Source organism: Ostrea edulis, chromosome 1 (assembly GCF_947568905.1).
Source record: "Ostrea edulis chromosome 1, xbOstEdul1.1, whole genome shotgun sequence".
In the NCBI taxonomy this organism is placed as follows: Eukaryota; Metazoa; Mollusca; class Bivalvia; order Ostreida; family Ostreidae; genus Ostrea; species Ostrea edulis.
This window is the reverse complement of record NC_079164.1, coordinates 3533333-3549488: the sequence shown is the minus strand read 5'-3', so window position 1 is coordinate 3549488 and position 16156 is coordinate 3533333. Positions and strand designations below refer to the sequence as shown.

At 35.3% G+C, this 16156-nt stretch overlaps 2 protein-coding genes and 1 non-coding gene across 3 annotated transcripts in view; 1 reads left to right on the top strand and 2 right to left on the bottom strand.

The window, feature by feature from the left end:
• The window catches only part of LOC125664453 (two pore channel protein 1-like), a 45929-nt gene extending 39386 nt beyond the window's left edge, over positions 1-6543 (top strand). Inside the window, exon 26 of the mRNA XM_056151036.1 lies at positions 230-6543. Within this exon, the coding sequence (XP_056007011.1) occupies positions 230-406 (177 nt within the window). The 3' untranslated portion in view covers positions 407-6543. The remainder of the gene's footprint in view (positions 1-229) is intronic.
• Positions 6487-15797, bottom strand: LOC125664837 (uncharacterized). The gene is made up of 8 exons (XM_056145896.1): positions 15506-15797; positions 15294-15404; positions 13860-13894; positions 13311-13567; positions 10033-10166; positions 9774-9884; positions 9012-9046; positions 6487-8019 (listed from the first exon to the last, which is right to left on the bottom strand). Exons 1-8 carry the CDS (start codon positions 15619-15621, stop codon positions 7760-7762), a joined length of 1059 nt encoding a protein of 352 aa, XP_056001871.1. The 5' UTR covers positions 15622-15797; the 3' UTR covers positions 6487-7759.
• On the bottom strand, positions 8336-8410 carry Trnay-aua (transfer RNA tyrosine (anticodon AUA)). Its single transcript is given in 2 exon segments — positions 8336-8370; positions 8374-8410. It is a non-coding gene; the product is annotated as a tRNA-Tyr (tRNA).
• Positions 15798-16156: the final 359 nt, after the last annotated feature.

Sequence of the window (16156 nt, the reverse complement as noted above, 5' to 3'; positions counted from 1 at the left end):
CAGTACTATGATTTGTTGATGGAGTTGGATGATACAACATTGAGACATTTTTTCCATTGATGACTCCTTCATTATTTGTTGATAGAGTTGGTTGATACTTTTAGTACTTTGATTTGTTGATAGAGTTGGATGATACAACATTGAGACATTGTTTCCTTTGATGACTCCTTCATTATTTGTTGATAGTGTTGGTTGATATTTTCAGTACTTTGATTTTCTTTATTAATAGAGTTGGTTGGAGGAGGAGCAGGAGAACCGGGATCAGACGATTCACACAATGACAGAGCTCCGGAGGCGAAGTCGACCTAATGCTGATCTCGAGGATCTGGACGAGGATGTTATTCCCAACTCCTCGTTTTGTAACCCCATGGCTGAGAACCTCCAGGACGAGATGTCGCGGTCGTGAGGAAGAGGGGGGTGTCTAACCCGTGATTGAGAATCTTCAGAACGAGGCCTCATGGTCTTGAGGAAGTTTTAGGTGCTACATTTATTTGGCAGACACATTCCAATGACTGAGGTGTGACAATCATATCAATCAGTGGTGCGTTACGTTCCAGTTGAATGATTTGTAGAGTGTCACTGTGGTGCATTACGTTCCAGTTGAATGATTTGTAGAGTGTCACTGTGGTGCTTATTGTTATGCAGTCGAGGTAAAACTCTCAATCAGTTAACATTGAAAATGTATACATGTATGTTTATTGCTGTGATCATTGTTAAACAGTGCCAAAAACTGTTTGTTTCTATTTTTTGGTGCCATTTAGTTTTATATATATTACAAATGGTGTTTTTGTGCAATCCTTCCTCATATTGAGGAGAATTGTTTAATGGAAAATGCTTTTTACACCCTCCGCAAAGTTTAGGGGGTATACTGGAATCACTTTAACTGTGTATCCATCGGTAGACATAATTTGCCCAGAGTACAGATTTGACACTGACGAACAGATTTGATAATAAGACTTTCTGTATATCGTATAATGAAGTTGTACACTTGCTGTATTGATTCAGATTCTTAACATTCATGAAAGTTATGGATATTTTTTTTTCCCTTTTGAAGGATGTGTGTGTGTTATGTTGTCATTGTCCATTGTATATCTTAGAGACCATTTATTAGCTCTTCTGAGCCAAAGGCTCAAAGAGCTAATGCTATGGCCATTTGTGCGGTGTGCGTAAACTTTTTAGAAAAAGGGCTATAACTCAAGAACCCCTTGGCCAATTTTTTTCAAATTTGTTACAGGGTATCATTGGCCCAAGGGCTTTCATACATACTAAATAAAGGGATGTGACCCTTTAACAAGGGGAGATAATCAGGAAAATACAAACAAAAGTAGTGGTTGCTAAAAAATCTTCTTCTCAAGAACCACAGGGCAGATTATCACCAAACTTACACATAAGGATGAGGATATGTTGTAGATTAGAAATTGTTCAAGGCATTACCCTGGGGCAAAGGGCATGGTCTCAAGGTCACTTCAAAGTTGACCTAAATTTAAATTTTTTTTAAATTCCTTAAATCTTAGATATTTTAGTCATTATAAGGACTAGGATCATCAAATTTTGACAGTTGATGCATCTTAGGACCTTGTGTCAAGTTGTCTCAAAAGTAGGTCACGGTGACCTACTTTTTGAATTTTGCAGGTATTTATTTTAAAATTAATTTTGATGCATATCTTGGACACTTTGAAGCCTATGATCATCAAAACTTGTCAGTTGGTGGAGCATGGGACCTTGAAATGCGTCAACTGAAAAATAGGTCACCGTGACCTACTTTCTGAATTTTATGGCTTATCATTTATAGATATATTTTAAGTTGTTATTTCAAATACCGAGAGGTTTAGAATCATCAAATCTTGTAAGTTGATGCATCTTGAGGCCTTGAAACATATTTATAAAAAAAGTAGGTCACAGTGACCTACTTTTTGAATTTTGCAGATATTCAAATTTCACATTTTCAATTTTAGATGCATATTTTGGGCACTGTAAAACCTAGGATCATCAAACTTTGTCAGTTGATGCGTCTTCAGTCTTCGGTTTGTGTCGACCAAAAAGTAGGTCACCGTGACCTACTTTTGGTATTTGACAGCTAAATTACTATATTTCAGACACTATTTGACCTACAATCATCAAACTTTGTCAGTTGATGCATCTTGAGTCTTCGGAGTGTATCGACCAAAAAGTAGGTCACTGTGACCTACTTTTGGCATTTGACAGTTATATTTATATATTTCAGTCACTAATTGACCTACAATCATCAAACTTTGACAGTTGATGCACCTTGAGTCAATGGAGTGTGTCGACCAAAAAGTAGGTCACCTTGACCTACTTTTGGAATTTGACGGCTATATTTATATATTTCAAATACTATTTGACCTACAGTCATCAAACTTTGTCAGTTGATGGGTCTTGCATGTTCAAAGGGTTTCGACCAAAAAGTAGGTCAACTTGACCTACTTTTTGAATTGGACACCTATATTTATATATTTCAGATACTATTTGACCTACAGTCATCAAACTTTGTCAGTTGATGCGTCTTGCATGTTCAAAGGGTGTTGACCAAAAAGTAGGTCACCTTGACCTACTTTTGGAATTGGACGGCTATATTTATATATTTCAGATACTATTTGACCTACAGTCATCAAACTTTGTCAGTTGATGGGTCTTGCATGTTCGGAGTTCGCTGACCAGAAAGTAGGTCACCATGACCTACGATTGGAATTTGACAGCTAATTTTCAATATTCAGATACTAATTGGCTTAAAATCATCAAACTTTGTCAGTTGATATTTCTTGGGTTCTCAAAATGTGTAAACCAAAAAGTAGGTCACATTGACCTACTTTTTTTGAATTCTTAGGATTTAACTAAAGATTTAGAATACTAAGAGGCTAAGAATAGAAATGGTGGGGTTGTATAATTTATCAGAAGAGCGATTCTAGGCCCTTGGGCCTCTTGTTTTTCATTGAGCACAAATTCATCATTTCCCATCATCCAATGTGTCCTGCTGGGGGTATTAGTCAGGACAGTTCTAGTTTACGTCATGAAATATTTTAATACAGCTAGCATAGTTGTTTTTCTTAAAATTTTAAATCAAACTGTATAAGTGATTGAAACATGAAAGAACCAGAAATACATTTCTGGCCCAGAAATTAAAGTCATTTTTCTATTTCCTTTAAATTCAGGTATTTCTACATTGAAAAAATCATAAACAAAAATAAAAATATATTTTTTGAAGTTCCTGAAACTGATTCTTTAAATTAATATGATGTCTCAAAGTTTGGGATTTTTTTTTAACTGGAAAATTGTCAACTTTTCAGGCAGTTTTATGCCTAAAATCGCATGCACCATGCATTAATCAAACTACTTGCTGATATTTACAAAGCTATGATGTAAAGATGACCATATCTCAAACACATCATGGTCTACATACATGGCACAAAATTTGTTAAGTAGCATTAGAAAATAGCTAGCATTGGCTTGTTGAAAGGAAATGGTGGAAAATGTCATTTGTTATGATGTCATACATGTACACAGTAAGTCCGAGAATTATCATTAGCTTTGTGCATCACACCTATGTATTAAATTTATTCAAACATGTCTGTTACCTAAGTACAATGTAGTTTATGATTATGGTCACAATTGGGGCCAGTTATGTATATTTATTAGTGAATTTAGTTTTTGTTTTATCAGTGTTGAAGTTTACACGGTCCTGCTATACTGTGTACGCATGTACACAGCAAAGTGTCACTTCAACCCACGATGTTGGCACTTGGTGTAATTTTTGTATCAATATCAGTACAGATTGACATTATCTTTCAATACTTTCAGTTGTTTACAAATTTTATGTATTCAAATTCACTTGTGTATTTCTGTCAGCATGCCAGACGCCATGTTGATCTGTATCACCATTTTATGCTTCCCCATCAAATGTCCATAAAATTGTCTCTTTTCATCCATCCATTGCCAAATAATTCTTATCCAAACTTTTTTAAGGTTAATTTTTTATTTAAAAAAATGTCCAATTAATTGTTGAGGTGTTGTTGAATTTTCAACTTTACTTTTCACGAACCACGGCTAGTTTCAACCAAACATGACACAGTGTCCTTGATTAAAGGGGGTTTAAGTTTCTTCAAATGAAGGACTGTGTCTCCTTTCAAGGGGAGATAATTAGGAAACCACCAATGAGTGTAGGATGGGTATTCAGAAAATCATCAGAATTTTATACGGAAGCTTCCTTATATACAAAAACATGTATGTTCAATCTTGACTAAGAAACAAAGTTGATGAAATTAATATGCAAGCTTTGTCATGTTGTGTAGATTCACATTTGTCTATCACCCTCAGGGCCAATGCAGAACTTCAAAAGAAGTTTGAAGTATATATATAGGAAAACTTTTTAATTGAATACGTGGTACAATATATCAAACTGATATGCAAGAATTTTCATGCATGAACTCAAGTTTGATCAAACGGAGACTGCCTGGGTCGCAATAGAGGTTAAAAGTTCACTTTCTTTAAGGAATTAAGAATTTCAGAAAAGCATCTATTCAACAAGCAAAGTGTACGATTATTTTGATAAACGTAAAAATGTAAATTTCTTTAATGCATGAAACTAAAAAAGCACAGCCACGAACAGGTTTTAAATTTTTTACTATTGATGCCCTAGCTAAATTAAACCGTCTTTATCCCAGTCTGAGCGAGGTGACTCAGACGAGTACTGGCTGCTGGCAGACTCATGTCGGATACGTCTAGTTTATTGTAATGTTGTTTTACATTCTCTATTTATAGTTCGGTCTTTATGAGCTCTTCATTTACTGAACTGTTGCAGCAGATTTTCATGACAAACTTGCAATCTTAAAAAAAAATCTTTTGTGAGGGTTACTGAGCTTTTCTTTTGACAACAAATGGTATACACATTGTACAACATTTACTTTCATTTTCACAACAAATAGTATACACATTGTACAAAGTTTACTTTCATTTTCACAACAAATAGTATACACATTGTACAAAGTTTACTTTCATTTTCATGCAATATATTTTATCTTTGTGTTCACAAGTTTACACTCCTCCATCTTTAGTCCTCCAACATTATCTTTCTCAGGCTCATTTACATTGTTCCATACAAACAATTTCTTAATAATTTTCACCGAAATATATTTAGGTTCACTTGTAAGTTTTATACTTTACGTTCACTTGTAAGTTTCATACTTTACGTTCACTTGTAAGTTTCATACTTTACGTTTACTTGTAAGTTTCATACTTTACGTTTACTTGTAAGTTTTATACTTTACGTTTACTTGTAAGTTTCATACTTTACGTTTACTTGTAAGTTTCATACTTTACGTTTACTTGTAACTTTCATACTTTACGTTTACTTGTAAGTTTCATACTTTACGTTTACTTGTAAGTTTCATACTTTACGTTTACTTGTAAGTTTTATACTTTACGTTTACTTGTAAGTTTCATACTTTACGTTTACTTGTAATTTAAGTTTCATACTTTTCAGAAAATCTTGTTTTGATATGACATCCAAAGAAAACTTCCAATGTTCCATCCCTATGCAATATTGTGTAATATTAAATTGTTATGTATTTGAATATTAATCATTCATTGGCATTAAAGCTACATATTTAAAGTATTTCTAAATTTGTGACTTAGCAATTTCTTAAAGGAAAAATAAAATCTCAATATTTTAATCCTTGCATTTCAAATTGACTTGAAAATGCTTCAGTTTTAACTGCACAAGTCTGACATAGAACCTGACAAAGGCGTCCCAGAATATTCAAACCTTAATCAGCCTTACCTATGTTGACATCTGTTTCATAGATTAATTAGACTTTCCTATATCAGTCTTAACTGTGTTGTATTAGTACAAGTACAAAATTGTATGAGTACATTGTAATGATATTGTATGAGTACATTGTAATGATATTGTATTAGTACAAGTACATTGTAATAATATTGTACAAGTACAGCCCCATTTCTTAGTTGTATCCTGTTTAATCAGTTCGTGGAGAAGTGCAATACACACACACGCCATCACATACACGTCATTGTACACACGTAGATTTACCAAATCTGTCTTATCTAAATGTCACCTTTAATAAGCCATCTGATTTTCATGTTCTTTATGTCAGCATTTTCAATAACATTTGTTCACAATAACTAGCAGCTTCATTATGAAATTGAATACATCTAATAATACTTGTTGCAGTTTGTAGAGTTATTCAAAACAAATAGAATGTACAGTTGAACCTCCCTATCTCAGACACTGATACCCCGAATACCATGGATATGTCAAAGTGATTCAGAACTCAAATCCACTTATTTCTGAAGTATTATACCCTCGATATGTCGAATATCTTTGAAGTTTTTTCTTGGTCCCATTGAGTTAACGAGGTTTGTCTGTATTTTGTGTAAAAATATTTTATGATATGCACTTTGGAATATGATGGTCTTGTGTAGATTTATACACATGTACAAATAACACACATAGAACTTTAACGTGTATATTTTTATACGCTGGAAACAATAAACAATGAAGAAAAACAATGCTTTGTTTTAAACTGACAAAACTGCCACAAATTCAGGAATGTGCAAATTCATGCACATAACTTTAACATCAAAATTAATCTTTGGTGGATGCACAACAATTTTATTGTGGAGCTGGAAGTGAAAAAAAAAATGACTTAAAAACATATTCAATACAAAACATCAGCTGCAAACTAGAGTTTACAAAGGAACACAAGCAGTTACATAATAATGGTATATATTTAAGAAATAAATTTCATTGTTGAGGGTATGAACTGCGATTCTTTACAGCAGCATTCATGAACATGTACTACATGCAGCTCGTTGTCGCTTCATGAATAATATGCTGGTGTGACATGTTGCTGTTTATACCCTTATCTACATGTACATGGATCCGGGTTAGAAAAGGTCCTTATCTACATGTACATGGATCCGGGTTAGAAAAGGTCCTTAGTAACCCCTTGCTTGTCGTAAGAGGCGACTAAATGGGGCAGACCTTCGGATGAGATCGTAAAAACCGAGGTCCCGTGTCACAGCAGGTGTGGCACGATAAAGATCCCTCCCTGCTCAAAGGCATTAAGCGCCGAGCATAGGCCTAAATTTTGCAGCCCTTCACCGGCAGTGGTGACGTCTCCATATGAGTGAAATATTCTCGAGGGGGACGTTAAACAATATTCAATCAATCAATCAAAAATGAAATTTATTTTTACAATTTACTTTCATTTTTTTCGAACTATTCCTAGCCATTAAACAGTTGTATTATATTTATCTAGATTCAGACACACTTTCATGAGGAAATGGCTATCACTTCAATTGGAAATTTAAGATTTTGAAGGCAAAAACATTTGAAATGTAAATTTCAGATTTAATATTTTATAGATGAGCAACTATTTTCTTGTCAAGCTGAAAGTAAGAAAATGTCCTAAAACCATATTCAATACGACTGCAAACTAGAGTTTTTAAAGGAACACAAGCAATTACCTCACTGATAATGATATATCAGCTATTAATATTGACGTTAAATGACTGATCTTCACAGCATCACAAGTCTTACCTCATACAGTTTATAAAAATGTTCTAGGGTGTGACAGATGAACAGGTAATCAGGAAAACAAGTAGTTAACTTTAAAAAACCATGGATAAAATCAAATTTAAAATGGTTTCACATATTCTGTTCCTGTAAGTTTGGGTCCGCTTTCGTCTTCACTACCCGTAGTATTGCACTCTCTGTGATTGGTCAGGAAAGCACTGGTCCATTTTCACCTTTGCTGCCATCTTGTAGTACAATCTGTTCTTCACTGCTTTCTGCCTCGTAGTCTGTATATTTCTTGTTTTTTCCTTTGACCTTATGGGCAGGATACTTGAGTCCATTGTGGTCGATCTTCTTTAGGACAGCTGACGGTAGGTCGATCTGACATTTATCTGCTAACCTGACCAGGTAGATTAAGATGTCGCTCATTTCCTGACCAACATGTTCCTTTTCTTTGTCACTGAAGTCTATAAAATGTAAATAAAACAATGCTTCACTTGGTTAATTCTATACTGTGTAACAGAAAGGGACAAAATACAATGGACCGGACCGGGATTCAAACCCAGACACCCTGAATCTCTAGTCAGGTGCTCTAGCAACTTAGCTATCTGGCCACCGATGAGTGAACCCAGCTGACCGCTACATTCCTTCCTCCTTGAATTTCTTCACACCTTGAAGACATCAACCCAGGATCTTAATCCCCTGGCTGGCATTTTCACCTGTCAGTTCCAGGGACTGGTCTATGACACTACATACATGTAACAGAAAGGGAGAAAATGCAATGGACCAGACTTGGATTTGAACCTGGGCCTCCTGAATCTCTATAGTCAGGTGCTCTACCGACTGAGCTATCTGGCCACCGGTGATCGAACCCGGCTGACCGCTACAACTGCATGTGTAAGTCGTGTTCAAAACCTTCATTCAGCACTTTCTGTGTGTTTGATAACGGATGAATATAAATTTTAATTATCTAAACCCAACCATAAATTAGCACTCCTGCTTCTTCATAAAAAGCTCTACAATATGAATACAGCTAATTTAATACAAGTGAAGTACATTTACAGTATACAAAGACAACAGAGTACAATTTATACTTCATCTGTATAGGAAAAGAAAAATGAAGATGGGTTGGTGAAACAATGGTGCCCCTGTATGGCAGTAAAGTAATTCTGGTACATGTACCAAAAGAAAGGTCTTGTCAAAAGGAGTATATCACCAAGCTTTCAAAAGTTATGGGCAGTAAAAGTTGTTCAAAAATAGGTCAAACTCATTAGGTCAAACGTTTTGCTACCAAAAGAAAGGTCTTGTCACAAGGACTACACATGTGAAATATGAAAGCCCAGTATCACTAAGCTTTCAAAAGTTATGGCCAGGTTCAAGTTTTTGCAGACAGACATGCCCCCAAATCTCTGATTACAGGGCAGTTATATGTAAAAATGAAATGCAAGAAAATTATTACCTGGCAGTCCAACATCGACTTCACCTTTCCACTGACTGAAAGAAGATGAAATGTGTTCGTGAAATTCGAATGCCTGCAGCAACAGCTCGACCAGTTACCAAATTGTTACCACACATGCACTTATTTAAAATTCAGCACAGTGGGAGCTGATGATCTATTTGGTGTGTTCATGATTTAGTGCTTCTTCTATGTATGGTGATGGACAAATAGGGAATTTCATACATGTATGTTAGAGCAACTTTATATTAGCGCCCTTGCTTCACCGTCAAAGCTGCTAAAATTTGAATCCCGCTTATAGCTAAGTACATATACAGTATATCATTGGATGGGATTATACACTATATACAATATATATAACCACTTAAATTGAAGAATCATTAATTTGAAAACACAGTGAATAAACTTGTTTAATGTTCCTTAATTAATTTGGGATTGAACAAGAAATTGGCCGAAATTGACTTCTAAATCTGGGTCATGTATTTAAAACCACAACATGTATGGTGATTTTACAAGACAGTGATGTACATTTTGTCAAACAATTATCTGTAAATTCTACAAGAAACTAAAACAATAAAATAAAAAGTTCAACCCAAATAAATAGTAACGGAAAAATAATGACCCAACTTTAACTGATGAACTGTGTGTGTCTGAACTTAATGCTAATAGTATCCAACTTTTCCGTTCAAATATGAAAATTTACATTTTTAGCTCATTTAAATGATGAATCGTCCATAAATAACGCGTCACCAGTCTCCCACTCACAAGATTTCCGCCAACTCGCCGACCTCCCCCACCAGGGCAAGGAGTAGGTTTCTGGGTTTGTGGAATTGGTCCCAGTCTCTTTCCCTACAAAACGCAGCCTGAATTTGTCGTCTGAAACAAAATGAGATAGTCGTTATTAAGTTAAAGTTAAACAGCTGTTAAGCTGTTCAGAGAAACTGGTAAACAGATATTATGAAACACGTGATTGATTAGATCAATATATATATATATATATATATATATATATATATATATACACATTTTCTCAAGAGTTGGTTCCGAGCTGAATTTAAAGTCACTTTCAGCAGAATTTTCTACGAAAGCTGATTCTTGCAGTTTCTGCCTCTTTGCTTCATTTACGTTCGCGCTTGTCATTGTTGGCCTGTACAGTATTGCGAGTTAGTAGAGGAATGAAAGGGAAAGTAGAAACACGTGTTTGCATTACGGATACCGATCCCGATGCAGATTAACAACAGAGGAAAAATATGACCCGTATAATATGATTTTCAAGGTTATAAATGAAAGGTCAAGGTTATGCTAAACATCTTGCGTACAACAGAAACTAAATTTTTGAGCCAATTTTCTGTTCAAGATGGTGATTTAATTTTGGTCCTCTAATTTTCATGGTACAAATTGTAACCTTTCCATTTAATCATGTAAAATCATTAATTTACTTATTAGATTTAATATATGGTGTGATCCTATGTATATTGAATCATATATATCACACAATGTAATTACATGTAAGGTGGCCCATTACACTAAAATTTTAATTAATGGTTCGTTTAAACAGCTCGTACGAAGCATGATTTCACCATCGAAAAAGTAATACAGGCTCTTAATTATTTTATTTTTGTGTGAATTTTCCGGAATGATAAAAAAAGGTGTATTGTTAGTAAATAAGATATTCTAGAATCCAATTTCCGCTGTGATTTGGTGCATGATATGAATATCTAACAAAACACGCCCAAACGACTCAGATTACGGTATACTCGGTCTACTTTTATAGAAAAAAAAATATTTATGAAAATTGAAAACATCATTTTTTTTAAATCTACGGATAAAATCTTCGAGAAAACATGATAGAAGAATCATACTTCAGAAAAGGTGTTTTAACGAGCTATTAGATAAAATGTTGGTGTACTGAGAATATATATGCATGGGTTTATATATGCATTGGTTTCTTGGAAAATTTTAAGTCGAAACTTGGACTTCAATTAAGTCCGAGATTATACTCAAAGTTTGACTGCTCTCTCTCTCTCTCTCTCTCTCTCTCTCTCTCTCTATATATATATATATATATACACGCGCATACATACATACCACTTACCCAATAAGTTTATAGTCCTACTCATTCTTTTCATTAATAATCCCACTGAATCTCCATACACCAGTAACATTTTTGGGGGAATGTATAAGGCTTGCTAGAAAGTAACGTAGCTAGACTTGTCAGAAGATTATGTCGACTTGTCAGAAGATTATGTCGAATGGTCGGAAGATTATGTCGACTGGTCGGAAGATTATGTCGACTTGTCGAAAAGATCGACTGTTTTGAAAAATTTCTGATCCCTTTCGGAACGACAGGTGCACATCTTCAATGTGTCCATAACAGCTGTACAAAGTTTGAGGAATGTCAAGTTAGAGGTGTGAGAGGAGTTGATTACACAAAGTAGGTACCCTATAACAGGTATGCCCGCCCGCCATTCTATAAGCCGTTTGCACCCCGGCCAAAAATGCTGTCGACTGTTATAAAATGGCACGAATTGGGAATGGAATAGTAATATTCTCATGCTAAATTTTCAAACACATAAATGAAGTCGAAAAAAGGACATCATGAATATATAATTATCTGGCAAGTGCTAATAGAACTATTTGCTTATAGAATAAACTATATTTGTTGCTTCGAGTTACGCAGGTGACCTAGTTGTAGAGTGGTAGTTGGAGACACAAAGACACGGAGCGCCAAATTGACATAAACGCAAATCATTCAAGATATTATTTGAAGAATTCATAAATTCAATTATTGCGCGCAATAATTCAATCCATGCGCTCATCAAACCAATAACTGCTCTCATTAATTAAATTGATGGCCGCATCAATTGAATTACTGATGGCAATAATTGATTTGCTGCCCGAGTCAATTGAAATATCGCATTTAATCATTGAATTGATGCGCGCATTAATTAATCAACTATTGCTTTCATCGATTGCATGGATGTACGCATCAATTCAAATATTGCTCTCATGAAATAAATTGGTGTGTGCATCAATGTGGTGGAATTATTGCCTGCAAAATTTAATTCTGAGCTCGGAATGATCTCTTTAATCCAGATGAAGATACCCTAAAACTATTTACAACAATCCCGTGGGGATCCGGGTTATAATGGGTAATTAGTACCCCTTACTTGTCGTAAGAGGCGACTAGATGGGCGGTCTTTTGAATGATACCGTAAAAACGAGGCCCCGTGTCCCAGCAGATGTGACACGATAAAGATCCCTCCCTGCTCAAAGGCCGCAAGCGCCGAACATAGTCTTAAATTTTGCAGTCCTTCACCGGAAATGGTGACGTCTCCAAATGCGTGAAAAATTCTTGAGTGAGACGTTAAATGATATGCAAGCAACCAACCTGACTTTTGTATAAGGAATTAATACGCGCATCAATTCTTTTACAGAGAGCAACGATTCAGATAAAGAATTGAATGTGATGCGCGCATTAATAAAACATTGGAGATCATACCCTCATGTATTTTCAAAAATGATATTTATTTGTTGAGTATTGTACATTATCTTGGTGCATGTCTGTTCTACAGTAGAAGATTCCCTAAGTCTAACTTTCATTTTCAGGTTTTTCCTTGACGTCACCACCAGATCTTAACCCAAATACAGAACTAGATGATCTTCACTTGAAATGTGCCCCGATTGTTTAAAGAAAATTAGGAAAAGAGCTATATGTAGTTCATAGAAAATGCATTAGTAGATTACTCACACGGTTCTGATAACTTGATATAATATACGTTTGTGACAAGTAATCCCCATTAATCATCAAAGGAATATACTATGAAGGTAAATATTAAGGAATAAACAATCAAAATAAATATCAAAGAATACCCAGTCAAGGACAATCCTGGTCACGGCACCAAATGTAACAGGAAAGAAATTAATGCAACGGACCCGACCAGGATTTGAACACAGGCCCCCTGAATCTCTAGCCAGGTGCTCTTCCAACTGAGCTATCTAACTATTGGTGATCGAACCCATCTGACCGCCACACAAAGAATACAGTCAGGGTGTAAATATTAAGGAATACACAATCAGGGTATATATCAAAGTCCTATCTCTTACACATGTAATGTTCTAAGGAGTGATAGATGGGCAAACAGATTACTGAATAAGTAATCCCTAATTGTTGTTATGCTTTACATACATGCACATCACAAACATTAGGAAATACATGTGCAGCAAATGCTTTGGTGTAATTCTGCCTTGTAAAGGCATTTTGTGTCCATTTTCTCACAACTGACAGAACTTTCCTGGTCAGGATAATTCTAATCCATTCTTTTCTTCATTGCCATCTTTGAGTGCAATATGTTCCTCACTACCCTCTGTTTCATAGTCTGTATACTTCTTGATTTTGCCTTTAACCTTGTGGGCAGGATACTTGAGTCCATTGTGGTCGATCTTCTTTAGGACCGCTGACGGTAGGTCGATCTGACATTTGTCTGCTAACCTGACCAGGTTGAGCAAGATGTCGCTCATTTCCTGACCAACATGTTCCCTCTCTTTATCAGTGAAGTCTGTTATGGCACAAATTGTATAAAAATAAAACATGAAGGTCTTGCATGCTGCTGTATACAGGGAAATTGTCGTCTATTTTGTCTTTTTCCTACACATTTACAACTGCAAAAACTATATGTTACTCATTACAATAAAGTGGCAAACAAAGGACTTTTGCAAATTTAAAAAGTAGGAAATTTCTTATTATTTCTTATTGCATCTGGGTGAAAATGACACAAGGGTAAAAATGTATACAGTGTATATATCAAAATGGTTAAACCATTAAAAATAGAATTTTCTAAAACTTCTCACCTGGCAGTCCAAACTTTACTTTATCTTTCCACCGACTGAAATTGAGACAATTTTAAACGTTGAATGTTCCCCCAGACAGTTTCAGGTGCAGTAACACAAAATGGCATGTACAGTTGGGTGGTATTGTATCATATGTTCAGGAATACTTGATTCTAGGGGCAGAACTAAATCATACATCAACATTTCCTCTGTAATTGATTACAGTAACCAGAGAAAAGTACAAATATTTTTTCAATAGTTTTAGATGCTCTATCAATATGACTTGTGATTTGAATAGTTTTAGATGCTCTATCAATATGACTTATGATTTGAAAATATCCTTTCAAATGTTTGTATGAGGCATTATAGAAAATCTTTAAAGAAGAAAATGACGTACATTTCAAACATCAATTAAATCATCATTTTCATAAGAGACTCCTGTGATACAACAGCATTACCTTCATTAACAAGGTTATATGTATTTTATCCTCTCTCTCTCTCTCTCTCTCTCTCTCACTCTCATTCTCTCTCTCTGTCTCTCTCTCTCTCTGTCTGACTCTCTGTCTGACTCTCTGATTCTCTGTCTCTCTCTTTCTGTCACTCTCTTTCTCTCTCTCTGCCTGACTCTCTGTCTCTCTGTCTCTCTCTCTCTCTCTCTCTCTCTCTCTCTCTCTCTCTTCGCCTGTGTGTGTGTATCTGTGAACAATTATACACCCAAACATTTAATGGATACAAACAATAAGCTTGGTTCAGAATTAATACTGCCCAGCTCAGAACTAATACTGCCCAGCTCAGAACTAATACTGCCCAGCTCAGAACTAATACTACCCAGCTTAGAACTAATACTGCCCAGCTCAGAACTAATACTGTTCAACTCAGAACTAAAACTGCCAAGCTCAGAACTAATACTGTTCAACTCAGAACTAATACTGCCCAGCTCAGAACTAATACTACCCAGCTAAGAACTAATACTGCCCAGTTCAGAACTAATATTGCCAAGCTCAGAACTAATACTGCCCAGCTCAGACCTAATACTGTCCAGTTTGGATCTAATACTGCCCAGCTCAGACCGAATACTGCCCAGCTCAGACCTAATACTGCCCAGTTCAGAATTAATACTCAGAACTAATACTGCCCAGTAAAATTGAAGAAGGAAATGTGCAGATTATACATGTTTATCAATTTTTCTATGTAAAATCTTTCAATCTTTGGAGTTTCCAGGATAGGGGGCAGAGATTTGCTTCCTGGTCACCCAGTAGGCACACTATTGTTCTCAGATCATATAGTTCAGATATATACAACTGTATTCGTTCTATATATTAGTGTTATATATATATATATATATATATATATATATATATATATATATCAGTTAAACTTTGTTTTAATAATTTACTATCCATCAAACGTCTGTAGTAAAATATAGACAAATAGTTAATATTGTATCCTACTCACAAGATTTCCGCCAACTCGCCGACCTCCCCCACCAAGGTCAGGAGCAGGTTTCTGGGCTTGTGGAATTGGTCCCAGTCTCTGTCCCTACTAAATGTAGCCTGCATTTGTCGTCTGAAAGTTGAAACAAAACGGAGAATCGTTTTACAATCTACAGACAGATATAAACAGACTAAATAGAGATCTCTTCACGTGGATGAATAATATAAGTTTACATCTCTTCCAGAGTTGGTTCGAAACTGAAATTAAAGTCAGTTTTGTCAACAACAAAAGTCCTGGTGTTAGGATATTCCTGGTCCATTTTCTGATTCTTTGCATCAACGGTCGTCATTGTTGCGATATCGGTCAAAGTGAAAGTAGAAACACGTGTTTGCAATGCAATACAGACTCCGATCCCGATGTGTATACTGTGTATTCGTTGATTCGCTACACCACATTATTCATCAAATTTAGCAGAAATATGACACCTTACATGAAGACCTCAGTCCTGTTGTAATGTGACTGGTCACAGAGAAGGATGTGTAGTTTATCAGGCAATTGTGAAGTTTCTCAATAAATGAGTTTTAATTTATAGATTTACATTTTATGCCACGGTGAATTTGTTTTGTGAATCAAGGCATAATCATGTTATTCACTATGCGATAAAGTGTAAGATTTATTTTTCCTTTAGTAAGAGTTATTACGGAATAAACTGCGGAGCGAATAACATGATTATGCCTGAATCAATCGAACATGATAAATTATAATTTTCCACACGTTTTTTTTTTTTTTTTTGTTGTTTTTTTGTTTTTTGGTTTTTTTTTACATGCGTATACGTAAATCTCTCTCTCTCTCTCTCTCTCTCTCTCTCTCTCTCTCTCTCTCTC